Source organism: Orbicella franksi, chromosome 1, assembly GCF_964199315.1.
Source record: "Orbicella franksi chromosome 1, jaOrbFran1.1, whole genome shotgun sequence".
Classification (NCBI taxonomy): domain Eukaryota; kingdom Metazoa; phylum Cnidaria; class Anthozoa; order Scleractinia; family Merulinidae; genus Orbicella; species Orbicella franksi.
In genome coordinates this window covers 9,551,203-9,576,974 of record NC_138145.1, presented here as the reverse complement: position 1 = coordinate 9,576,974, position 25,772 = coordinate 9,551,203, and the positions used below count along the sequence as shown (strand labels likewise).

The 25,772-nt window shown below is 39.2% G+C and overlaps 2 protein-coding genes across 2 annotated transcripts; both read right to left on the bottom strand.

Moving 5' to 3' along the window:
* Positions 1-4,242: 4,242 nt before the first annotated feature.
* On the bottom strand, positions 4,243-11,911 carry LOC145488616 (peroxiredoxin-6-like). The gene is made up of 5 exons (XM_081467506.1): positions 11,743-11,911; positions 7,854-8,154; positions 6,747-6,820; positions 6,479-6,551; positions 4,243-5,588 (listed from the first exon to the last, which is right to left on the bottom strand). The coding sequence occupies exons 1-5, from the start codon at positions 11,826-11,828 to the stop codon at positions 5,421-5,423; spliced, it is 702 nt and encodes a 233-aa protein (XP_081323632.1). The 5' UTR covers positions 11,829-11,911; the 3' UTR covers positions 4,243-5,420.
* Positions 11,912-14,087: 2,176 nt separating this feature from the next.
* Positions 14,088-25,256, bottom strand: LOC145488596 (vitrin-like). Its single transcript, XM_081467486.1, has 9 exons — positions 25,181-25,256; positions 22,864-22,939; positions 19,941-20,359; positions 18,752-18,911; positions 17,804-18,228; positions 17,013-17,166; positions 14,874-15,026; positions 14,428-14,493; positions 14,088-14,295 (listed from the first exon to the last, which is right to left on the bottom strand). Exons 2-8 carry the CDS (start codon positions 22,919-22,921, stop codon positions 14,438-14,440), a joined length of 1,425 nt encoding a protein of 474 aa, XP_081323612.1. The 5' UTR covers positions 22,922-22,939; positions 25,181-25,256; the 3' UTR covers positions 14,088-14,295; positions 14,428-14,437.
* Positions 25,257-25,772: the final 516 nt, after the last annotated feature.

The window sequence follows — 25,772 nt, the reverse complement described above, 5'->3', positions numbered from 1 at the left end:
AAAATAAGCGAGCGTACTGTACATATGTAAAAAATTAGAAATTTTATCTTTTTTTTAGTAGGGTAATTGAAAAAAGCACACTTACTTTGGGCGATATTCTCAACTACAAAAGCGAGACGTACAAATGTACTTTTCAAAACATGTTCATGGACATGAACGGTCGACGAAAAATTCTCCGCTCTCGTGCATCTGAAAATGTGGGAAATTGGAATGTTTGCTTTCTCGTCTTCGGGACCTAGGAACAGCAGGTCGATTGGTGGACCAAGTAAACCAAGGAGAAACAGAGCAAAACGAAAGTAAAAAAACCCTCTTCGTTCTTGTTTTAAAGGAAAGGGAGCTTTAGACGTAATGCATGGAAATAGAACAAAGAGACAAAATAAATAAATAAATAAATAAATAAAATAAACGAATTTGTATTTCCTTACACCTGCTGTTAATCTGAGCGTGGAATTGAAAGTTTTTAACATGGCAAAGCACTTAAGAGGTTTTACTTTATTTTTTTTTGCTTAGCTGTCTTTCAAGATTATCAAACATACGACTAACTAGGAAAACAAATGTGATTCAAATGTTATTACTGTAGGTGCGTTATAGATATCTGCCTAAACTGAACAATTTTCATCTTTTCTTTAATTTGAAAAAACGGTGATCTTTATCTTTTTTTTTTTTTTATAAAATATTCCGTATTCAGTTTTTAATTAACGTTTTAAATTAAGTTATAAATTAAGCGGAATGAAAATAAAATTCGTCGGATTTTGATGGATGCTCAAGTCTCCGTCAGTGTTTTAACGGCATTGGAACATGTATTGAAAGGAAAAGGCAATAATTATCCTTCAGATGTTACGAGATCGGCCCCAGTTCAAAGATAAATTTTGCAGAAATTGGTTTTTGAATTGAGTTTAGAAATTCTCCGCGCAGATGTTTCTGTAGAGAATAGTGCGGAGAATAGAACTGAAATATAAACACGGGTTGAAAATGGTCAGCTCCTTTTTTCTTTAAAATAACGTATGAAACAAAAAGGATTTGCTTTGCAGCAATACATGATTTCAAGCTAATGCAGTACAAATTTATACAGATCAAAAACAAAGAAAGAAAGAAACTGGCCCCATGTTGTATATATTTTAATTGTTTTGTTTTGGGTTGGCCTCTTGATAAAGCTGTGTAAACTGCAAGAAAGTAAAATTTCGCTTTATGACAATATTGGTAGAAACGGTGAGTCACATCGTGAAATGTGTTATTTTGAAATCCATACGTTCGTGTAGACAGCTGGTGCTTCATAAGAAAGTGTTAATTTAAAATCGGTGTCTATGATTTAGCAAGAAATAAAAAGAAAAAAAGCAACCAAATTTATGATACGCGTGTCGTATTTCTGGATTTAAAAACCTTTGCCATGAATTTGCAAGAGTATTTTTAATTCGTGATTGCGATAGCTGGTTAGGAGTTGCAATAGGTGACCAGATTGTGCAAATGTTATGCAAATGAACGGTCGGTCGCTCATCTGTAAAGTTCTGATGTTGATTTATTCTGTCACTGGGTAATTAACGTGTGATAGCGTAGTTGAGAGTGATCAGATCATGCAAATGAACGCAACTTCCTCGCTGAGACACCAGAACTCAAGCACAGTGAAACCGAATTCCCCAGTCGGACACCAAGATTCTAACCGCAACCTTCAGCAGTTTAACCACTTCGTACACGGGTATTTTTCTCTTTTTAATCTTTCGACGGGTTTATTGTAAATTAGATATAAATATCGAAGAAATGTGTTGATATTCTGGCGCAAGGGAGAGCATTCTTGCGATCATTAATCAGCGTGGCTTACTTCGAAGCCGATTCGAAATTGCGAGCTCGATATAGTTTCTGAATTGAACGAGGCGAACACTAAACAACGAACCGTTGCAATAACAAAATTGGAGTTTAAGGTCTGAAATAATTTTTTTTCGAGCGAAAAATTCAGTAGTATTTTCCATTCGTTTCACAAAAAGTAGGTAAACATTATAGTTTTAGATTCAAGCAAATTTACAACCCTTAAGACGTATCACACTGTGTGGCATACTATCTGGACAAAGCTTGGCCGTCACGTTCCAAGGTCGTTTCTTGCTCACGTGCAAACAACACTTCGTGTCACATTTGGCCAATCATATGCTGCTTTCATGCACGTGCGTTGCCATAGCGATTCGCCAGGTTCATCCTTGCTATGTGTTTCAGCTCATTTTAGCCTGCCACAAAAACATTCTCTCCCTTTATACCCTTGCTGGGTCCTTGGTCGTATGTGACACACTCGAGTATTTTATATTTTTTCCTTCACTAAGCCCCCGGCTTGTGTAGTTATATATTTATTGTCGGGTACGTTTCAAGCTTTGGTATTGTTCTCTTAGAATTGATCTGCTCTGAGTATCATTATCGAGTTTCAAAGCACCCCTCTTTCTGAGTAACCATGTTTTTGCTACCCTTTAAGAGTTGTTATTCTATCCTACATATATGTGGTTATGTTTGATCTTTAATCATTGTTGTTATAGAGTCCGCATATCTGGACATTGTCACTTATCTGATAAATATTTCTTGACATATTACAAGCTTCGTCATATTAGCTCTGAGTATACTTCTAATAGACTACAAAGCACCCCATTTTACGAGTGGTTACTTATAATTGCTTCTTTTACTGTGATATCTATATATGGATAGGTTGGGTTTTAACAATAGTTATTGTTCATTCAGAGTCAATAACCGGGTTGTAAACTATGTAGATAATAGGTGTAATTGGACACTCCAATTATCTGATGTACACTTCCCTACATAATGTTACAAGCTTTTATAATCTTGTTATGTTAAAGACAGTCACAGATTTATTGAATTTCAATAAAACGCGGGTTCGGGATAAAGTGCTCCCATACAGGTCACCCATTCTGGGGTACAGAACCCCAGTGAAGGTTTATAACATGGTACCATAGCAACTAGATGAAAATCTTTTAGGATAAGGACCTCTTTCATTGGGGATCTTGACCCCTTGGAGGAGGTTGGGGGATTTTGACCCCCTGGCTGGAGGTGATTGTGACCTCTCCTTTAGCTCCTTAACTCGGATAGGATGGAGAGGGTTGGGAGATTATATCCCTCCTGGCAGAGAGGATTGTGACCTTTTTTTGTGCCATTCAGTGTTAGTTTTTAGTCTTAACCTGTGCAAGCATTTTTTCTGGAGCACTTCGTTCCCTACTCCCTTTATCCCACAAAGTTGCAACTGTGTCGTTTTTGCTTTTCTGGGGATGGGATTATTAAGGTAGATTCAAGCTGAAAAAAATTGTCAGTCAGTCAGTCAGCTAGTCAGTCAGACAGTCAGTCAGTCAGTCAGTCAGTCAGACAGTCAGTCAGTCACAGAGTCAGTCAGTCAGTCAGTCAGGTAAGTAAGTTAGTAAGCTAGTAAGTAAGTCAAGCCCTCTCCTGGAATCTCTCAGCTGGATCAAATGGTGATAAATTATGCAGAGACTGTTCATCTAAGGCCCCGACCACAACTACCCCGGAGGAATGTGAAACCGCAACAATCCCCGGTCATTTTACATTTGTGTTTGAGTAAAACTAGGTCAGGGAAATCACATGATTATCGTAACCGGTGGCGGATCCAGACCTTTAGCTAAGGGGCGGGGGGCGGTTTTTTTTCTTGTCCTGCCGGCTCTTCTTCCTTCTGCGATTTTCTTTTTCTTTTTCACCCTGGGACCCCGGGCCCCTCCCTTAGATCCGCTACTGGCAACGTCATCGTTTACGAAAAACTTCGTTTTCAAATGTTTTCCGTCCACACTAAAACGCAAAGCCGGTGTTTTCAAATTCCTCCGGTTTGAAGAGCGTTTTCGAAGGCTCCGTTTTCGTGACGGATTAGTGTGAACGGAAGGCCTAACCCTAGAAATAAAGCTCTGTTTTCAAACTACTCCGGCGTAGTAGGGACGGGACCTAAACAAATCGCCATTGTAATTTTTATAGGCATATGATATCAGCGTGAGTTTGGAATTAAGTTTTTAATTTATAAATTTGGCGCTGTATGCGCTAGGAAACCTTAGCCTCCTAGTCATTTTTCTAGACAAAGGGTTTTTTCAGCAATGCGAAGCAAAAGTTTTGTAACGTATTTTGTTTTTCAAATTTGGAGTCATTTTTCAACCAGTCTATTCCGAGGTTATGTCATAGTTTGGATAGCCGACTTAACATGAAATAGATTCCATGTTGCGCACCGTGCGTCCGTTCAATAATTGATCAAAGATGACATCAAAATATGGTAAGAACAAAAAGGTGGCACACGAGCCGTTAAGCGAGTGTTTCACTGCACGACAACAACAAAAAAATGTTAATAATGTCTTCTATACGTCTGTCCTTCAGTAGATTATAAGTAAGAACTAATCAAAATGCGAGAATAATTCGACTTGATTTAACTTGACTTGACACGTGATTTGTACCAAGAGAAGATGAAGGTAAGAGAGTTCCTCCCATGCAGGCCTCATTCCCAAGGTAATCCACTTAGAGTTATTTTTAGACATGGTACCGAGTTTTTCCGCGGATATGGCGTAGATGTTATCGAGGAGAATGGAAATGAACATGCTCGTGAAGCCTCTAAGGCTGTCTAGATGCGTACAGTTTGCGTCACAGGCCATTTCTAGAACTTCCTCGCGCTTCCGAAACCAGGAGTTGATCTAAACATGACTTAAAAGAGGTTACCCTAGGAATAAAGCTTATTTTCCCGTATCATCATTCCCCAATCTCTGGTTTTATTTTTTTTCTCGCTTTTCACTCTCCTTGATCATGGAATGTGTAACGCATGTACTGCTTACTTGGGGGCATTTCTCTGACGATCACTCCGACACAGTTGAGCGAGTCCTTCGTCCCTGATTGTGAGCGTGCCGGGAGCACTGATGGCGCAGTGGGAGAGCGCCTGCCTCCCACCAATTTGAGTTTGTCGTTGGTTCTCGCCTTGCTCCGAGGGTTTTTCTACGGGTACTCCGGTTTTCCTCCTCCTTTCAAAAAATCTATACGAAATTTACATTAATATAACAGTCTTCCTAATTATATGATGTACAAAGCTTATCATGTAGTTTTGGCACAGGTCGGAGACATATAAGGCACTAAATCTTGGCCTATCATCTTAATTGAAGAAATCCAATGTCAATCGCAAATTTTTAAACTTTTTAAAATTGCTTGCGACAATAACGTGCAGTGTGTGGTAAAGCTGAATTGTAGTGGAGCGAAAAGAAAAGTAGACATTATGCAGTGCCAGAAGTAGTTTATTCATTTTTTTTCTCCTGTGAATTACATGGTGCTAATTTAAGCATTAATTAAGGGATCTTTTGTAATTAATTCACAAAATCAATGCGTTACTAACATAAAGCAAGAGATTGATTATCTTGAGTGTACAGCAGTCAACATTCAAATTGAAATGCCCTCTATTCAGTTCAATGTTTTTGTCCTCCGCAGGCTTCAGCTTGTGGGGGAGGATCATGAGGAGTGTAGCGCATGTATCCTTTCCCTGAGGGCATTTCTCTGACCTTCACTCCCTTAGGAAACAGTTCTTTGAGTTCTTCGTCCTTGATCGTGGGCAGAACCATGCAGTCCTTACCAGGCTAGGGGAGATCATTGCACAGATTGATTAGTGGAATAGTGATAAGACAAGTCTCTTGAATTCCTTGAATGACGTCAGTAAAAGCGGAGAATATCAAGATGAAAGGAATAGGGAGGGGAACGGGTCCCCAGGGGGGTTGTGGGGGGGGGGGGTTGGATGTGTTGGAAGTGGGAAGTTCCTAGAGGCCGCGATCCTTTTAGTTAATTAGGAGGCTCTCAATGGGGTGGTGGTTTTACGGCTAACGGTGTAGACATATATTTTGGCCCTTTTTAGAGCTAATAGTTAATTTATTTTCCTAACGGTTAACAGAAGCTCTTAGAAATTAATTGTCATTGTTTCAGAAAGTTAAAAATTAATTTTCACTTTTTAAAAAAGTACAGTAACAATTAATTTTGTTGACTTTAAAACATATTTAAGGTCTTAGGACCATTCCGGGATGGAAAAAGATATCATTACACTATTGTTTGTACTACCAAGCCACAAAACAAGACACACACACACAAAAAAAACTTGACAAGAGATCTTGATACTTTCAGTTTCGCGGCTAAATTTCTTTCGGTTAACATTTTTTACTGCTAACGGTTAAAATTTTCCAATTTTTATGCCTAACGGCTCAATTTTTGGCCTGTGTTACGGCTAACACTTAACCCCATTGAAACTCTCAATTAGCACCAAGTAATCCAGACCTATGGCTGAAATCGAAAGGCATTCTCCCTACGCATGTTCAGAAACTGTTTGTGAATTTGAACGCAGGCGCACAATTTTACTGGAATCAGGATTTTTTGGTGTTTATTCTTGATGTGTATAAATGAATGAATGAATAGATGAATGAATGAATGAATGAATTTATTTATTAACGTGTCTAAAAGGTATTTGCTATGTCATGCTTACCTCCCAGTCGGCCGGGGTGGCAACTTTCTTTGTAGCAGTCAACTGCAATGAATCTATTACACGCAAAAGCTCACTGGAAGAAAAAAAAATTACAAACAAAAACAAGCTATAAATTTACATTTCATCACTTATAAAGTACATGACATGAAAACTTCATAACTTTAAATGGAAACGAATGGACACATTTTAAAATCAAAACTTCTGGTTTTATGGTTATGACACCTGCATTATATTTGGTTGGTTTGACAACACAAACAGTTGAACTTACTGCAAATTACGTCCACATGTTGCTGGGTAAAGGAACGACAATTTAAGCTTCTTGTCTGGTCCAATGATGAACACCTTAAGTGAAAAGAAGAGAACGAAATTAACTTGACATAACTCAAAAGAAAAGTTGACAACATAAAATTTCCATCGTATCGGAATGGAAGGGCTGGGTTGGGGGTGTGGGTAGGGTGAACAATATATCTAGCGGGTGGGCTGGTGGGTGTGGTAGCAGTCGTACTCTAGCGTATATTCAAGACAACCGCCATGATGGTTTTCGTATTATAATGCAAATTAGCCACGTTGTCCGCCAGGGGCCAAACATTGAAATGGTTCCCATGTTTCTGAAAATCGGCTCGCCTAAATGGTCAAGTATCTGCACCAAAATCACGTTTGGGAGCCAAGTTATGGAATAATGATTTTATTATTAATTTAAGTTTGAAAACGTCTCTTCATACGGCTTGACTTATTAAGTACGCGAGCCGTTTTCTTTTTGTAAAAGTGCCGAAATTCTGTAAAACTTGGAATATTTTCACCCCAATACTGAAATCAAAGCATGGATATGAGCAAAAATTAACAGACATGACAAGAAACCAGCTGAAATTTGCCGATTTTAGCTTGTTTTACCCCCTCAGAAATCACGTGCCTGAATTGCATTATAATGTAAAAACAAACATGGCTGTTATCGTGAATATGGCCTATTTCAAATGCATCCTCTGAGGCCGAGCGGCAGTAATGTGGGGCGGAATGAAGTAAACGCTGCAAGACTTGAAGCTAGAAAGGATTTTTTCTGCCAATGCATTAGCCAGCATTGACGGAGCTGTTTGGAAATGATCTGAATTGGTGAAAAGACTCAGTTCGCGGGGGCTCTTTCCGCCGTCCTTGCAAACTTTCGTCGCTTCAGGTCCTCCAATTTCTAACTTCGTCCCTCCCTACCTAACTCCTCCTGGGTCTCAGAGTATGCCTCAAACGATGAAAACACTCGACTTTCGCAGAGGCTCCTTGCCTTTAATTAACTAAAGCTTGAAGAGTAAAGGACGTTCTCCTCGAAAGGGGGTAAAATAAACTTAATACTTTAAGCTACATATTTCTAGGAAGGTGAAAAACTCACAGCACGACAGGTCAGAGGCATGCCTTGGGAATCCTTTTCTTCAGGATCAATCATGCCAAGTCTGACAGCAAGTTCCCGCCCTTTATCAGCTATTATCGGATAAGGGAAGTCCAATATGTCAGTCTTGATAAAGGCCTTGATATCTTCCATCCATCCCTTGTGGGTCTCAACATCGTCACACGATAAGGCAATGAGTTTCACACCGCGCTTTTGAAATTCTGGAATCAGTCCAACCAGGCATCCCAGCTCCGTGGTACAAACAGGAGTGTAGTCAGCAGGGTGGGCAAAGAGGATGGCCCAGCTTAATAGGAATTAATAACACAAGCATAACTATTATTATCCAAGTCGTATTCCGCAGTCGTAGTAAATATAAATTAAATGTTTATCTATGGCAGATCCTACGTACACAGCAGCATTTTCGTTTGTGGTCCTTTTCGACATTTGCGTTCAATGACTACGCGTGACGGTGATGTTAATAATTATTGATGACGATGATGATAAAGACGACGACGAAGATAATGACGACGACGATGACGATGCGTAAATTTTTGAAAATTCAGAAAATAAGATCTGCCATGTATTTTTCTGCGGGACAGTTTTTGTCTGCCCGCAGTCTCCTTATCGCGACAACGACATGCATGACATTCTGGATTTTGCTTATTGTTCGGAGTCATGCGTTTTGCATGTGACATTGGTCATTCCGCAAAAATTTGGATTTAAGTTTCATCTGAGGTCATTACCATGTGCAATTAGCAGATGATCCGTCAACCAGCCGGTTGCTTTACTTCTTACTGCTACACCGTGCTGACAAGACCCAACCAGGTCGTAACAGCTGTCAACGGTTGCAATTCTTAGCTTTCAGTTTGGACTCTATCATGTCGTTGTCTCGTTAAGCTTTCTACGTAGTAATCAGCCTTGCTTCATTGTTATATTTTTTGAAAAGGATCTTTTGTGGTTTTATATGCAGAGAAGGAGAAAACGGTTCATACTGGAAACAAAGTTGCATTCCAAAAATGATGGAGTTTATGTTGAGAAAAGATTTTGTATCTTGTCAGATAAAAAGGCCTGAATATAGTGATATGAAAACAGAACAAACTTTGCGGTCTTCCAATGAAAATTCACAACACTATTACCACATGAAACAATTGGATATTTATAGTCACAAGAAATCAGTATTTTGTTTTATTATACGGCTAGCTCTGTGAGCGGGCAAGATAACCAAATCGCTCTGCCGAGGCGCAATCTTTCCCGCTCGGGACAACCCGTTGTGACTCACAAGAAAAATTTCCCCAAAAGCCATATAATAAATCCTTTATTGACCAAGTTTGTTCAGTCAAGATGGCTCGATATTGGCCTCGTTCTCTTTTTGCGTGTTTATGGACTTTGGCTCCTTCTCGGTCCATAAACGCGCAGAAAAAAGAACTTGGCCAATATCGAGCCATCTTGACCTCACGCTTGGTCAATAACCTATATATATAGTTCTTTACGATCTAAACAAGGAGTACGCCCCCTGTCCATATTGAGAAACTATGATCGTCAATAACTTGAAGAGCTCTTTGCGTCTGAGATTTAGAGGATTTAGTTTAATATGAGGAGTTTATTGTCGGAAATTTTCTCGGCCATCGCGGTTTGATTATAGATCTTATTTATGATCTATTAGAGTACAGACTATATATGACGTCATTAGCATTTGTCTGTTTCTTTACTTCATAAAACAGATAGAATCATGGTGCCGTTCGTCTGTTCAGTAAATTGATCATTGAAGATGGCAAGGACATCAGTGTCACATTAGCCTAACTGTTCGCGCGCTACGTACACGTTTTGCTCTTACCACACTTTGACGTCAGCTGTGATCAATAAAGCAATTAGATTATGAGCTCGAGATTAATATCGCACGATAGTTGACGAGGGCGCAACCCGAATAAACTATCATGCATAGAAATCGAGAGCGAATGATCTAATTATTTTAGTATAGACCTACTAGTCGTTCAAAACTTTATCTAAATCCTCTTCACAAACACTTCGAGAACGCAAAGAAGGCCTTTTTGTTAACAAGCACACGCTGCCAGGCTACTCACTATCTACAACAGAATAGATAACGAGTAGGGTAGCCAATGAGAGAACGCCATTCGTGATAGAACGCTGGTAGATTTATACTAATACTGGACAGACGCACGCTCTATTTGATGTCACGTCACCATAGTCAATAGAGTGGAATGGCTGTGAAGCCGGACAAAGTTCAGTATTGTTTGTTTTTGTTCGGGTTTTTGGCCTTGACCGTGCACAAAACACAACAGAAACTTACTTTTGTCCAAGAGACTAACCAATAGAACCGTTTCGCTAACTTACGCAACTCATGCATGGTGTATGAATGAGTGCAAAACAAAACAGTTTGCACTGTCATGGACCTCCGAGCATAAAACATCTAAAATACAGAATGTTTTTTTGCTTCTTTAAAAGGGCTTTGTCACATTCACGTCATGATCTTGATTGTTCTCAATATTTGCTTTTAGTAACTATGCCTATATTAATATTGCCATAAGCGTTGTCTCATTGTTTTCTGAAAAAAGAGGACAAACAAATATCTTGCAAAATACCCGCAGGCCTATTTTCGGGTTGAACGTTAAAGTACTCTTTGCCATAATCTCTTCGATCAGATTTCAATCCACTTGAATACTCCACGACTTCATTGTGCCTGGCCAATTTGACAATAGTAGTTGAAAGAAATTTGAGACCTGTGTATGAATTAAAACTAGGTGTAGTCTGCATAACGGACACGCACTCGAGTAACAACAGCAGCTTGAGTTCGAGCGGTGCAACTCTCCCGGCGAACTGATAAGAGCTCTTTCCTTTTCTTCTCGTGCATGTCTGACCACGCACTCCAACCCAACCCCTGTTATTTACTCGAACATGCTTAAAATGTGTACATATACAAGCTGCACTTTAACTGATTGATTATTCCAAATTTACACTTGATTAGGCAAAGAATTTACCTGTAATTTGCATGTTAGAGGTGAACGAGTTCGGCTGAAAACAAGCCTTATATGAGTTTATATTATGTAAAGAGGCACAGGAGAACCTTCCTAACAGATGATCTTTCCTCAGTTTTAACTGAACCCGTCCATCGCTTATCTACTTGCTCGAAGTCCTCTTTGCTTTAAACTATGCAAGCAATGCCAAAGATGTCGTTTCTAATATTTTTCGTCGTCGGTGCTTATTCGCCAAATACTTTTACCCTTCGATGATCTTCATTTGCACTGCGGCCACAACGACATAATTGGTAATGCTATTCAATCGAAATGATCCGCCCTGTGTTGTTGCTCTTGGTTCCAAAAATTGTTCTAGGGAGGTGTTCTGCTTAACAGTTAGATCATCGGCATGGGTTTTTTTATCGTGTGAGTGAGCTTGTTGTTGTTATTGTTGACGAGGGCGCAGCACGATTCAACTATCACGCATTGAAATCGATAGTGAATAATTTTATTGTCTAGTATAAATCTACCAGTCGTTCAAAACTTAAACTAAATCCTCTTCAGAGATACTTAGAAAACGCAATGAAACGGAAACCATTTGGTTAACAACCGCACGCAGTTGGGCTACTCACTGTCTACAACAGAATAGGTAGTGAGTAGAGTAGCCAATAAGAGAACGGCATTCGCGAGAGAACGCGAGTAGATTTATTCTAGAAAGCGAGGGTTGATGAGGCTGAGCACGTCTAGGGTAGCAAGAGACACAGTATTAATTTAGCGTAATCCAAATAAATTAGTTTTTAATTTTCTTTGGTCATGTGTGACTCTCCGTATGCAAACGTTTTCACTGACAAATCAGCTTGCCTAGATTCACAGACTCCATAGCTCAAATAGATACAATTTTGTTCAAAAAGTCTACTTACGACCCCTCTATGAACTGGTGGAAGTCCAGCTCTCCCTCGCTAGTGCGGACATGGAAGTCGGGAAAGATTTCTCCTAGGTTCACCATCTTCGTTTTGGCTTAGCTGTACGTGCTTCGTACTTGACCTCAGCTTAGACCCGTAGACGAATGTGATAGACAGTGCTCGTTGCACTGTTTTAAGGAGTGCTTTAATGAGATGTCATTGTTTTGGACACTTGCATGACATTAATCAGCGTGCAGACTTCTACTCATTGTTTCCTTTGTTTCAGACAAGGAAAAATTGTCCGCACGCAATTGACACAATGACAATTGACACAATGACAATTGCATTATCATACAGTTCAAAGGACGATAAACATCACGAAAGGTTAACCCCCTGGGGGAAGGGATAAAACCAAAATTTATGTTGGAGGCTTGCGGGACATTTCTTGAAAACGTAACTCCATTTCAGACCAAAATATGTGATTTTTGATAGCAAAATAGCTATATCAGACCGGACTCTAAATCGATACTCTTTTTCAGACCTTTAAAATTAGTTCACGTATTTAATATCTACTTGAACTCAGTTAATGGCTTCCGTTTGCGTAAAAGTTTCAACCATGCGCCGCACATACTTATATAGCTTCATAAGTAATGTATGGAGTATAGAGCTAGTGGAATGTGCAAATCATTTTGATGCAATAACTGTTCAGAAAAATAATGGCTGTCCCTTTAGATTATGCTTGCCCGAGACATGGGCCACTACTCACCGCGTGGTGCTCCTAACTCCAAATGACCACTGGTGCAAAACAGTTTACACAAATGTATAGGAACTGGTTTGGTTTGCATAACAATGGAAATGTGTATTGGAACGGTAGAAAAATCTGCCAATCAACCTTTACTCTGCAGATTGAAAAGCATGCTTGAAGCATGTTTAGTTGGATTTTCGATATACTGCTTTTCTTTGTTTTCTTCCATTTGTAGCTGTCCGGCCCGTCCCGGCCCTGCTTTCATTCATTACGTGCTCAAATTATCAACGGCTTTTTGACTTGCACTCAACTTATGCTCTCCCGCTCACGTAATCTGCTTAAGTAGCTTTAAGTCAATAAATTTGCTTTGCTGAAACATGCTTTAGAAACTCATGTTCAAGCTCTTCCGAGTCACGAACATACAAAATCAACAAGATTTGTCGCCATGCTTACCACAGAGATTGTGTTGTGCAAATACGCATGCCAGTGTAAAATATAAATTAAAATGAAAGGGTAAGTGTCGATTTTTGATCTGGAAGTCCACTTTTTAAAGTTGACGTTGGCGAGGATAATCCCTCTTAATAGATCTTGTAAAGCCTCGGCCAAACGATAGGAACATGTCAACGCAACATATCACAACATTGTTGGGCGCAGCATGTTGCGCGCGTTTGGCCACCCTGTTGCGACATGTTGCGACATGTTGGGTGTTGTTGGCTCAAATTTGAAACTGGTCAAACTTTTCATGCAACATTTGTGGATGTTGCATGATGTTGTAGTCGTCTGGCCAGGTTCGGGCAACAATGGTGCGCCAGGGCATGCGCACTAGCTCGATTTTCAATACCCAACATGTCGCAACAGGGTGGCCAAACGTACGCAACATGTTGCGCCCAACAATGTTGCGATATGTTGCGTTCAAATGTTGGGATCGTTTGGCCGGAGCTTGCAAATGCTGGACCAACAATGTTGGGATATGTTGTTCTGAAATGTTGCGATCGTTTGGCCGGGGCTTAAGAACTGTCAAAGTTGTGGAAAAGGTATTCAGGAAATTATTTGTCATTTCTGGAGGGTTCTTATCATGTATTTTGTACTTTTGTTGGCCAGAATCGCGGCCAGAAAGCGGCAACTGAGGAGTTCATTTCACAGGGCAGAAGAAAGGAAACTGTCCCACACATTCCTAACCTCGATTGCAAACAGACTGAGATCTGGGCATGAGATTAAAACCTTCCCTCCCTCTACCCGTTAGATTTGAGATAATTTATCTAATTATTTTTCACTCGTCTCCCCGATGTGTTGAATTTATTTCTGGAGTAGGCTCGATTACCGGCCGCTGTTCGGGAAAGGAGCCCGCGCTCCTCCCCCGAATAGACCGGACTCGAGAAAGCGGCGGAAATCGAGCCCACTTCTGGAGTCACCCTCAAAGATTTAAAATTTTGCGTTAGGAAACTGCATTCCAGGTCGGTTTTCGAAACCTTTGTTTTGCTAATAAAGAAGCCATAAATACTCGACCTATAGAAAGGGACGGCCTTGTGTGCAGACACGCACGAAGAGGACTAAGTATAGAAAGGGAAAGGAGTTGCATTTACTAATGTACTCACGGCGGACCTATAAAAAATGACAATAATAAAGAAATTAAAATAAAAACAGTCCATTGTGAGTCCTTGGAAATTTGTTATCATTGTGGCGAGATCAAAGAGACGAAACCTCTTTTCTTAGCTATTTAAATCCCTTTATTAATTATGATTTTCCCCTTTTTTAAACTACAATATGTCATGTCAGGCATGTTACACTTTGACTTTGAATGCAACATAAGATGATCCTTCATCATCCTGTGAGGAAGACAGAAAAGAAGAAACGTACATTACTTTAGTTGTCACAGTTCAAGTGTCAGAACAGCTCGAGCTCCAGCGTAAAGCTACGCTAAGCTACTCTTTAGTAGCTATAACAGCTTCGTTTTTTACCTTAGTTAGTTTACTCTAAGTTCATTGTGTCGATTGCCTCAGAAATTCGACCAGTCCTTGATGTCCCTGAAAATGGCAGCGAACACATGACGTCAGTTCTAGGACTGTTCATATGAGGTAAATTGACAGTTGTAAAGATATGCATCTGTAAAACTGGCTGGGTTCCTTCTTTAACTCTCTTAATATTTCAGGCAGCCAGCGCTCGCTCTCTTTCTCAAGTAGTATACATATCAATAAAATAGGACCTAGCGGGAAAAATAGTATTTGTTGTTATTGTTACAAATATCAAGTTTAGATAGGTAACGATGTTTGAGAACGCCAGCCTCAGAACTAATGGAATATTAACTATTGTTGTTGCAGCTTTCCTTCCCATTCCTAGTTCCATACAAAAATTAAATATTTAAAACCAATCTCTGCTTTTGTGCTACGTGAACAGACTCACTCACTTTTCTTAAGACATGGTCTTGTTTCCTTCAGTTCTCCTTCGCAATCTTTTCCATTTCCGTGGGGAGGAGGGTTAGAACAGGTTCTGGTTCTTTCCTGCATTCCATCTTTACAGTCAGACCAATCACTCCAGTCAGAAAACCCTCCATCAACACCTGATGAATGTTAATTATAAGCCATGGGGTAAATAATAAGTTAAAAAGGAGTTACCCTCTCTTAACGGCAACCCTGGCTGCAGGAGAGGTGTTGCACCTCTAGTAGAGAGGGATGGAGGGATGCCGGTCTACTGCAGATTATTGTAAAGCAATTTTCTGCCTACCCTTTTTCACGCCTTAATAGAGAGAGGTCCTGAAAAGACTTAAATACCTTGCCGATTTGTTCGATGACATATTAACTGGATCGACTAGGTGGTAACAACGGAACAACGAGACCGGGATTTGTATGTGAAAAACCTAAACTCAAGATAAAGCCTTTTTAAAGGAGCTCAGTCACGGTTTGTGCATATTGAAAAGTTTAGCCTCAATTTTTCAAATTCGTCGTTTGTAATCCGTGTCAATCTTCTCCATCCTTACCCATCCTTGTTCCTGTATAGTTTATCATTGTCTCTTTGGTGTTTTTCTATCTTATTAAACTGTTATTTTCAGGTTTCCTACCATTTAAAGGTAATTTTGTATGTGGCCAAAATAACTCAAAATACCGTGACTGAGCCCCTTTAAAAGCCTGATTTACAGTCGAACCTGCCGCAAGTGGACATCCTCGGGACCAGAAAAAGTGCCTGCTTGAGGACGCTCGCGCGAAAATGTTTCAGTCGATAGCTTTTTTAAAATTGTTACTGCAGTTAGATAATGAATTACTTGTGGTCACCGACTTCGTTTCAGAGATAAAGCGGGTGGGAAACTACCCAGATTTTGAAAAATTGGCTCCCGTAATTCAATATGGTTTACAGGGGTTTATAGTTAAAAATATCGAAGGTGAGACAACAGAGGCAAACGATTTTAGTCATATTTTGTAGAAGTGGTTCTGTTGCTTAAAGAAAATTCCAAATTTTGCCAGCGTTTTTACAAAACTTAACCCTTCAAGAGGCATTTGAAACCGTCGCACAGATAAACGCAGAGTTAAAAAGAAAGGAGTTCGATGGTGCATTTTGTAAAAAAAAATCAAACTTCGAAACGATAGATTTTCTTCATTTTTATCGCTAAACGTAGAAAATCGGTGGAGAAAATAATCCATCAAAAGAGCAATAGGGGTCACCGAACGACCAAGATCGTTAAATCCAAGTAAAGCTATCAATGGCGTTCTGCCCTATAGCGCGCGCTCGATGCATGACGTGACTTGTCAATTTTCGTGCGCAGTGAGGATGCGCAGAAACGATTAGCGCGAACGTCCTTAAGAGGGGTGTCCGCGTATGGGAGGTTAAATATGCGGTGTTCTTATGTGGCTGGGACCATTACTAAGTGTCTGCTTACGTGGGGTGTCTGTTAGCCGAGGTTTGACTGTATACCCAACTTTTAAGGTAGACGGTAAGGCAGTAAAACATGACACTCCGTTCTGTGATAGACTAATACTGTAAATAGCGTGACAAAACAGCAAAGAACAATTTAAACTTTTCTTGACCGCTGTGTGCACTACGCATGCATGAATTACATAGCCAAAAAGTTTCTGCCGTCGTTAGTTTTTTCCTCAGGTAGAAGTAAACAGATATTGTGTTTGTACCCTGTCAAGGCCAGAAAAGCGAAACAAACAGCAACTTTGTCATAAACGTTCTCCTCTAATATCCATGCTGTAACACAAGAAACAGACAGCTTGTTCCCACTCTCTAGCTCGCGCGCTCAATCCTTTTTCTTGTTGATTGAGATATCGACTTTACGTTAAAAAAAACAAAACAAAACAAAACAAAAAAAAAAACATTCCAACGACGTGCCTCTACAGAACCCGACTATTTGCAGACGAGTATAAGGTAATCACAGCACTTCACGAATCTCTTTGCTCTCGTTCCCAGACCTCTTGTGGCTCTCGTGGGCAAGGCCCAAAGCGAGGTCTCGCATTATCGTTATTATGATATAATGTATCTGTTCGAATCTCAGACTTACGTGTTGTAATGAAATGAATCACGCGCGCGATTTCACTCAGGCTATACTTACTGCAGCTTTCCACCAGTATCTCGTTGAACAAATCCGACAGCTCGTCGAAGTTGTCGGCGGTGTAAACATTATCTCCTGCGATTTCGCGCAGTTGATCCATAAACTGCCTATAATTCCCAATACCCAAGGCAATCATTCTAACGTGCTTGTCGTCCTGGAAGTCAAACAATAAGCAGGTTGTTAACTGTGTTTGCCCTATAAACTTCTGACCACATAACGTAATCAGCACTGTAATTACCCAATCAAGTCCCTAATAAGGTCATATTATTTGCAGACTTTGGGTAAAGTAACTACCTGATCGTCCCTTTTTTAGCTTACTTCGGCGGCTTATCGCGTTTGTCTCGCAAGGGGGATTTTGGCTTGATTGAATACGTCTCCCAAAACACAAGCCAATGCTTGATGAAAATCGCCTTATCTGCACCAAAGCGAACCAAACAAGCACGAATAGGCAAATGATCATTATTTTCCCCGTACGCCTAATGAAAACATTCAAGTAAGTTTCGATGAATTCGAAGGTACTTAATTTACGGAAATTTTGCTTGCGGATTGAGATTACCATACAAGAACTTTCGAAGTCTTTCGAAGAGTAGTGTTATTCATGGGTATGTTTTTCAGAGTGGGTGTTACAACTGCTCTGTGTTCTTCCCGGTTCTACGATGTTTATAAAGAAGTAGAAAGGAAAACCGCGATATAAAATAAATAGGATCAGGTTGAATAGTGCTATCAAACTGTGATTCTCAAAATTCAGCTAAATAAAATTGACGCCATGAATTATTTTACCCCTGTCATACCCTAAGAGAAGGAACTATCTCTGAGAAAGGTACAGAAGCATCATTAGTTCTTCCATCTGTCATCAGTATCAATACGTTTGGAGCCTCCAGCCTGTCCCCCCCGTTCGGTGTGAAAAGTGAATCATTGGCTTTCTTCAGGGCTTTGTCAATGAATGTCAGGCCGCCCAAGTCATTAGGTATACTTGTTATAAGGCTGTGCACGTTCTCACGACTGTAGTATTCAGTGTTTGCAAAAGTGTTTAACAATTTCGCTCTCTTGGCGAACAGAATATACCCAACATGGGTAGCGTCTGGACCAATTGGCATTGCGTCACTGAGCTGTAGGAGAAAGCCTTTGAGCATCCTAAAGTTGCTAAGACCAACACTGTTCGTTCTGTCCACCAAAAATGCCACATCAGTTGCAAAGCCTCTACAAGGGTTTGGCGCTGAGGAGAAGAATTGTTCAAACAGTGTGATTGTTTGACTCATAGATGCTGATGTGTAACCTTTTAAGAAACAGCGAGCCCACTATAGTGTCCTTGAAAAAACTCGCGAGCGGTCCGTCTTGGCGGTCCATATTTCAGAACTCAGGCCTTTAAGATCGTGGGCGTTTATTTGGATATCGAGTTTCTTTTTGATAAAGCAGCTAGGAGTCTTAAACGGGATGTTAGTATAGCGCACCTTACTTTCGCAAGTTCGGTCAGGTTTCCAGAACAACCGACTGGTGAACTCGAGCCAGCAGGAACACCGCGATCTTAGAGCCTATTCAGCTGGATCGCGCCGGATCGCGCCGCTCGCGCGTGTGACTTAATGGTGAGCCTGCTTGCAGGCTTACTGGCGGGCATCTGTTTATACTCCAGGGCCCAGTTGTTCGAAGGCTGGATAAGGCTATCCACCGGATAAATCGCTAGATAAGTGTTAACAAAACAAACCATATACTGCATCTACAAATAGTCGACAAATACATACGACAGATCAAGTTCACGACGTCATTCACTGCGTCATCAAGGCTCGGGTAGTCAGCAACATGGAAAACATTTTCTCCTCCAGTCTGATTCAATACTATCTGAGATTGCTCCCTTTTGGAATCAGGACCGATTGCAACTACGACCAAGCGAACACCTTTACTCTAAAAAAAAAAAAAAACACGAAAACAAAACCAGCGATACTAAAGGCAGGAACAAAAAAATAGCTGTTAATTATTCCCTGCCAAAAATAGGGAAGAAGTCGGTCAAGCCACATTTTTTCGTCTTTTTTGATAAAATTCTATATTTTAAAGTTCTTGTGGAGCACCAAGAGCACCAACGAGAAACCTATCAGTTTGCAGCACAAGTTGAGGGATATCTACTAAATGCAAAGTAATTTTGATGCGTCTTTCTAATCAGAACGAAAGCCCAAGATGCTTCCATCCCGCCTCACTTTCAACCACAGAGTGGTATGGATTTGCTTTGATCCGACCGGGAGTTCATACATTGCAAAAGGAAGAAATAACGCTAAATGAACTAACAAGAACAAAAAAAGATTCAAAAATTCAAAATGTTACCAGAATGGCAGTTTTGATTTCTTGTCATCTTGTCAAACATAACATTTGATGCAGTGATATCGACTCACATCTTTGTCTACGGCAGGTTTTTTCCTTCAAAATACTTGCTCTATTTTTCTTGTTAGAATCTTTTTATATGTTCAGTTTTAGTTACTTTTAGTATAAATCTACTAGTGTCCTATCACAAATACCATTCGCTTATTGGCTACGCTACTCTATTCTGTTTTAGACAGTTGGTAGGCTGGCTAGCCTAGCAGTGTGCGATTGCTAGCAAAATGGCGGCTGTTTCTTTACGTTTTAATACAATTAGACTTTTCGCTGTTGATTTCTATGCACGATAGTTGACTCGGGCTGTGCCCTCGCCAACTATCACGCAACATAAATCCCGAGCTCATGATCTAATTTTTTACGTAGATAGTGAGTAGACTAGCAAATTAGGAGAGGGACAATCAAAAATTCCCCGGAAACTCTCTCTTAATCATTCATTAATTAAGGCAAAAACTTCAGCCTACGGCTGCACTTATATCCCAAAACGTCAACTTATTTCCATTTAGACATTCGATTCGTATATTTGTTTATTGGTTTAGAAAACCAGGCCGTCTGAATGATAGCTACCTTCAAATCCTTGATATAGGCGGCATATTTGTCAAAATCAGTTGATTCGTGTGTTCGGCCGTCCGTGAACACCACCAAGACATTTCGTTCTCCGGGTCTGTCCCCATTCGCCTGGGTAAACATTGTGCCATTTGCCTCCTCCAGTGCATAGTCCAGGCGGGTTGGCGATTTCAGCTTGTCAATGGACGCGTTTATGAGATCAAGAACGGCATTTACGGACCAATAGGTAGGATCGTTAAATTTGTTTTGAACTTGGGCCTTCTTGTTGAATGTTTCCAAAGACACATGCGTTTTATCCTCTGCGATATCAAAGTTTTGAACAAGAAGAGCAAGTGCTTCCTTCAAGACGGGTACGTTATTATATCCGAGACTCTTTGTTGTATCTACCACCAGACCAAGATCAGGCATACAACTGGAAACTGGACGGAAAAAGCAACACTGTTTTGAGACTAAAGCCTCCGGGTGATAAAAGATTTGTAGTTCTTACGTAGCTTCTGGTTATCCATATAATTAATGCAAAATATAAAAATATATATATTATTTTTTATCGATCGCAATTACTTTCCTAGTATTATGAAGCAAGAATTATTCGGGTTGTTCTCAAATCAACACTTCTGCCCCTGCTAATTTTCAGCTGGGACTCAACTGCTAATTTTACAATAACTGTCTAATTTCTCGCGCGCTGATTGGCTCATTTTTATCATCAATAAGAGTACCAACCGATAAAATTTTAATTTATGCAAGCTTTCAAGTTCAACTTTCAGCTGTCAAACTGTCAAATTTTTAACCAATGAGATTTTATGGACTTTTTTAAGTAGCCAATCAAAAACCGAGAAAAGCTATTGACAATTTTCGCGTCATTTTAAATAAAATTCACTTATCTTTGTTTACGGCAAGTTTACGGCGTCTTTTCCCCGCATTTATTCCAGGCACTCGACTATTTTGGGGTCTTGTTATTGTAAGAAACGAATTTACGTTAGTTTTTTATGCGTCTGTCCTCTTATTGATGGTAAATTTCGTCATAACATTGTCAAAGTTTACTGCGGAACCACTCGCCTGCAGCTCGTGGTTCCACAGCCACTTTGACAATGTTGTGACGCAATTTATCATCAATAAGAGGACAGACGCGTAAACTTGAAACTGACCTCAATTTGTTCATCTGACACAGAAAAAAAAACAGCCGTCTGTCTTCAACCGTTCGTACATTTAACTGAGAATTAATGTTTCTATTACCCGCGATTTGAGTGGGATTGATTTAAGGAATTTGTGAACAAGAAAAACAATATCAAAGTCAAATTTTGACGCTTGCCATCAGTTTTGCTTGTTGGTTTTTGTTAATCATTGCATGTTGTCTTATTTAATTAAATATTATTAGAAAGTAAGCAAGTGAATATATGAAAAATCTTTAATCTTCTTCATCATCTACGGGTATATTACGAGCTCACAACGTGACCAGCTTCTAGTTGGCTTGATAGCTCATTTGGTAGAGCACTGCACCGGTATCGCAGAGGTCAAGAGTCTGAACCTTGTATGGGTTGATTTTTTTTCAGGCGTTATTTTCACAGCTGCTTAAATTGTGAACATTATTGTGATGATCGTTGTCTTTAAAGATCTTTAAATTGGCAAGTTTGTTATAAATTTAAACCGTTTTTCAAACTCTGTTATACTTGATGATGATGCGAGCCACATCATGTTTTCGCTAAATACCGCAATTTTTTTTTTGTAAACTCGAGATTTCTGTCTTACTCTCCCAACCAAATTCCAGGTCAGCATTGATTACAATTTAACATATAAACTTCCTTGAGACAGAAAGACTATCTATTACATTTGTGTCATCGCAAACAAATCCAAAGCCACCTTGCATTTGGGAAACGATGGCAACCTTATTCATTGTCTAGGTTTGTACCTGAAAGCTGGCATGTAATCACTTTGAATTTTTCATACAATAATATTTGAAACAATAATATCCTTAATTATGTAACTGAGGAAACAACTTTATGGTGATTGGCTGAGAACAGGCCAGTTTTTCGTTCATCAGTTTTAATTTCCACTGCAGTAAAGTGTGTTCGTTATTTTCTCAGCCATAAAATAAGTGAATAGTTGTGGGTATTTGATCGAAATTGGAACGAAAGAATACAAAAGGTCCTTGGTATTTCATTCACAGCGAACGGTCGCGGGATCTTATTTAAACACCATGTACAACAAACAATGTACTGGTTCGGTCCGCGAACACTTTCTATGCACATGCATATTGCTTGCACAAACACTAATTTTACCTCTACCGCCTTGCGAAGGCCATAGTGATGATTCCAAAGATCAAGACCAAATGTATTGATTTCTCATGATCAACTTCTCTTTGATGACAATAAAACATGTCCATTAATTGTTAAATTACCTTCCCTAGGAAGGTAATTTAACAATGGACATGTTTTATTGTGTTTTATTGTGTTTAGGGTGTTTAGGATGTTTACTATGACTTCAAAAAACAAGAACGAAAAATAAAAATAAATAAATAAATAAATAAATAAAAAATGACCGAGGCAAGTGCATCGATTTGCTTGTTACCAGCTATGGCCCTGATTTTGCATGTAATATGCCAGACATTGATCAGGTTTAACAACTTACAAAGTTGTTGACAAGAACTAAACAGAATTAGTTCAAGCATTCTATTGCATTAAGTACTTCTTCGAAATAATCCCTCTGGTAGTCCCAGTTCGTTTCAAAGCTAACGTAGATGTCTCGTCACCAGTGGCCAGTGTCTGTGGCTAATCGCGGCTAAGTTTCTCGCGCTCGCAAAGAGTTGGACGATACAGTTTGTTTCGTGGTTCGCTAGCGATTGAATAGATACATGACAGTTTCTCTGTCAATCACCATCTCTGGTATTTTATCTAATTAAAGAAAAAAGTTATTAAATTATTCTTACCCGCGGCCGTCGGCGACAGTATGCCCAGAACACAGGCTAAGATGCACAGAATGTTCATCTTGTTTTCTTTGCAAACCTAAGATGAAAAAGAAGGAAAATAACACTACTGTATATCTAAGATAATCACTGGCATAGGCCCGTGGAGCGAAATATGAGGCGTATGAGAGTAATATATTAGTGCACTTTGAATTTTGATGATGTTTTATATGTATTACATACACTGAAACAAATAATGAATATATTGCTTAACTCTGTCATAGTAGTCATCGCTTGCAAATCATTACTCTGTAGGCACAAAAGCGTGGTGTTCAACATATATTAATCCTTGGCTTAGGTTTATTTGCAGCGCTCATTGTTAAATTAAAATGATGTATAGGCACTGTGAACATTTATATTCTTTAAATCAGTCTGAAACGATTATCGTGACACTCCCTTTTCTTGTTAATTCTCTGAAATCAGTCAGACATGATCTAACAGCAGCAAAAGTCTTGATATGTGTTTGAAACATGTTGGGTTGAAGTTTTCCAAATTTAGTCTTGATTGATTACTGAAGTGACTGACAAGGCCAAAGAGCAAAATCGCTCCAGGAGCGATGTCAAATTAAGAGGATAGAAAAAAAAAAAAAAAAAAGATACAGTGGACGTACCAAATTATGCTTCCTGGAAATTGCGGACTTACTTTACAAGAGAAACCATTTGGAACTACTTCACGAACGAAATGGACAGTAATAAATTATTAAGTTCAACACACATCCATGTTAACTCACAAAGCACAGCACTGTAAACTTTAATAAGCTTTATGTCAGTCCAAAACTCCCTCTTCTTCTAACCTTTTGTGATATGAAGTTTAACATTATTGAACGACAATAATGTCACCGAATTAACAAGAGAAATTCCCTTCCAGTTTGAAAAAAAAAAAAAAAAACGAAACGTTACCGTTGACAAGCATAATAATTTGACGACTTTTTTTTTTGATATATTTTGTTTTAGATATAGCTGGATACCGAATAAACCGAAAAGACGAAATAATAAAATAATTAGAGGATCGAAGCGATCTTAAATTCAGAGAATGGAGGAAAGCATATTCGACTTGCCAGATTGTTTTCTAGGGGTTGCTAGCATACTTACAAGAGAAAACGGTTTGAAATATTTTCACGAACGAAAATGGATACACAATACGTTATGACCGTCTATCACAATGTTCTTGGAAGACTCTTACTTTCCAAAATTCAAGAAAGATTTCTGTCTGTCGACCTGCCGAGGCTTTGCTTCTCTCGCTCGACGAAGGGGTGCTCAATAAATCGTTAAGTGATTTGTTCAGTGTGCTCATAAAACCTTGTTTGATCGAGTGACGTATTAAAGAACAGGAACCATAAAAGGTACACGTAAGCTGTCTTAATTAATTTGACTTTGTTTGGTAAGCAAAACCAAAGATAATATACATAGAAACAACACTGATTCCTTGGTATGTAAACTGAACCCGTACATCATTTGTGCAAAATGTAAAATAAATTCTCCTATAAAAGTTTTATACTAAACAGGAAATATGATCATGCCTAATTGTATTTTCAGGAATAAGTTCTTGGTTCTCTGTTTAAAGTTGATTGCCAAATACGGCAAATAGAGGCAAATTAGGCTTTTACGTTTCGCGTACAATTATAATGCCGCCCTCTTCTCGAAAGAAAAAAAGAAGAAGAAGAAGAAGAACTACCAAAAATTGCGTAGTTGAGAAGTCTTATGCTTATACCGAATTTTTTCGATTTTTCTACTAAGTGACTTTGCGCAGTTTGCAGATGTCTTCCTGGGATATTAATCCTACCTGAAGAAATAGTTTAATACATTGTTAGCAGATTGTTACTCAATAGTCCCACAAGCGTGGAGTTGAACACGATTCCTTGTCTGGGGTTTATTTGCAGCGGCTATTGTGTTAACTTATAGCAGTAAAGAACACTGAACTTGTATAGGCTTAATATCTTTTAAAAACGGGCGTGGTGAACTCCCTTTCTGATATGAGATGGACATTATCTGACAGCAACAGAAGTTTCAAAAAAAAGGTCTGAATGTTGGGTTGTGACTCGTTCATTATTGTCACCAAACTAACAAGAGAAATTCCTATCACTCGGGAGCAATCTTAATTTAGGAGAATGATAAAAAGTTATACTCGACGTGGCGATCTGTGACTTTACCCAAGAGGTTGTTGAGTTACTTACAAGAGAAGGCGTCTGAAAGAGTTTCACGAACGAAAATGGATACATAATACATTATGATCGAAACACTTTCTCTACCATCACAATATATTTTCTTAGTACAGTTTTTACCTTCCAAAATTTAGAGTGATTTCAGACTTCTAATGCTTCACTTCTCTTCTCCGATGGCTAGGCAGTAAAATGAATCTAACGTGTGATGGTTGGTAATTTATCAAGTGATCCGATCTGCTGCTCATAAAATTGAACATGTTTGATTGGCTTATTACAAAACAGAAACCATAAAAGATAGGCTGTCCTCATTAATTTAAATTGGTTTGGTACTAAAAACAAAGATAATGAAAATTCAAACAATGTTGACGTCTTGAGTTGTAAAAACCGGCACAAAATTCTCCTAAAAGGTATTACAGGAGATATGATCACTTCTAATTGTATTTTCAGCAATAAGGTAATGGTATTTCATTGAAAAATACATCAAAAAGTGACTAATGACGCTTTTACCTGTTTCCTGCCATTAAAACGGTCTTTAAGAAATTAGGTCATAATCGGCCTCAGAATTGTGTTATGTGTTTGTAATCCGTTTGTGCACCAAAGTGATAAAAGAAACACCTTAAGAAAACGGTGTCTTGAACGCAATGAAAAAAAAAAAAAAGAAAAAGAAAAAGAAAGGCAGTTATCTGTGTTTGAAGACACTTATGATAAGCAG

Coding starts and splice junctions, on each gene's coding strand:
- LOC145488616 (XM_081467506.1), bottom strand. CDS start 11,828: ATGGTGAACCTAGGAGAAATCTTTCCCGACTTCCATGTCCGCACTAGC. Junction 8,155..11,742: donor CACCAGTTCATAGAGGGGTC/GTAAGTAGACTT, acceptor ATTCCTATTAAG/CTGGGCCATCCTCTTTGCCC. Junction 5,589..6,478: donor CCACCCCGGCCGACTGGGAG/GTAAGCATGACA, acceptor GATCTCCCCTAG/CCTGGTAAGGACTGCATGGT.
- LOC145488596 (XM_081467486.1), bottom strand. CDS start 22,921: ATGAACATTCTGTGCATCTTAGCCTGTGTTCTGGGCATACTGTCGCCG. Junction 18,229..18,751: donor CGTCGTGAACTTGATCTGTC/GTATGTATTTGT, acceptor TCTTCTCCTCAG/CGCCAAACCCTTGTAGAGGC. Junction 15,027..17,012: donor GATACTGGTGGAAAGCTGCA/GTAAGTATAGCC, acceptor AACATTCATCAG/GTGTTGATGGAGGGTTTTCT.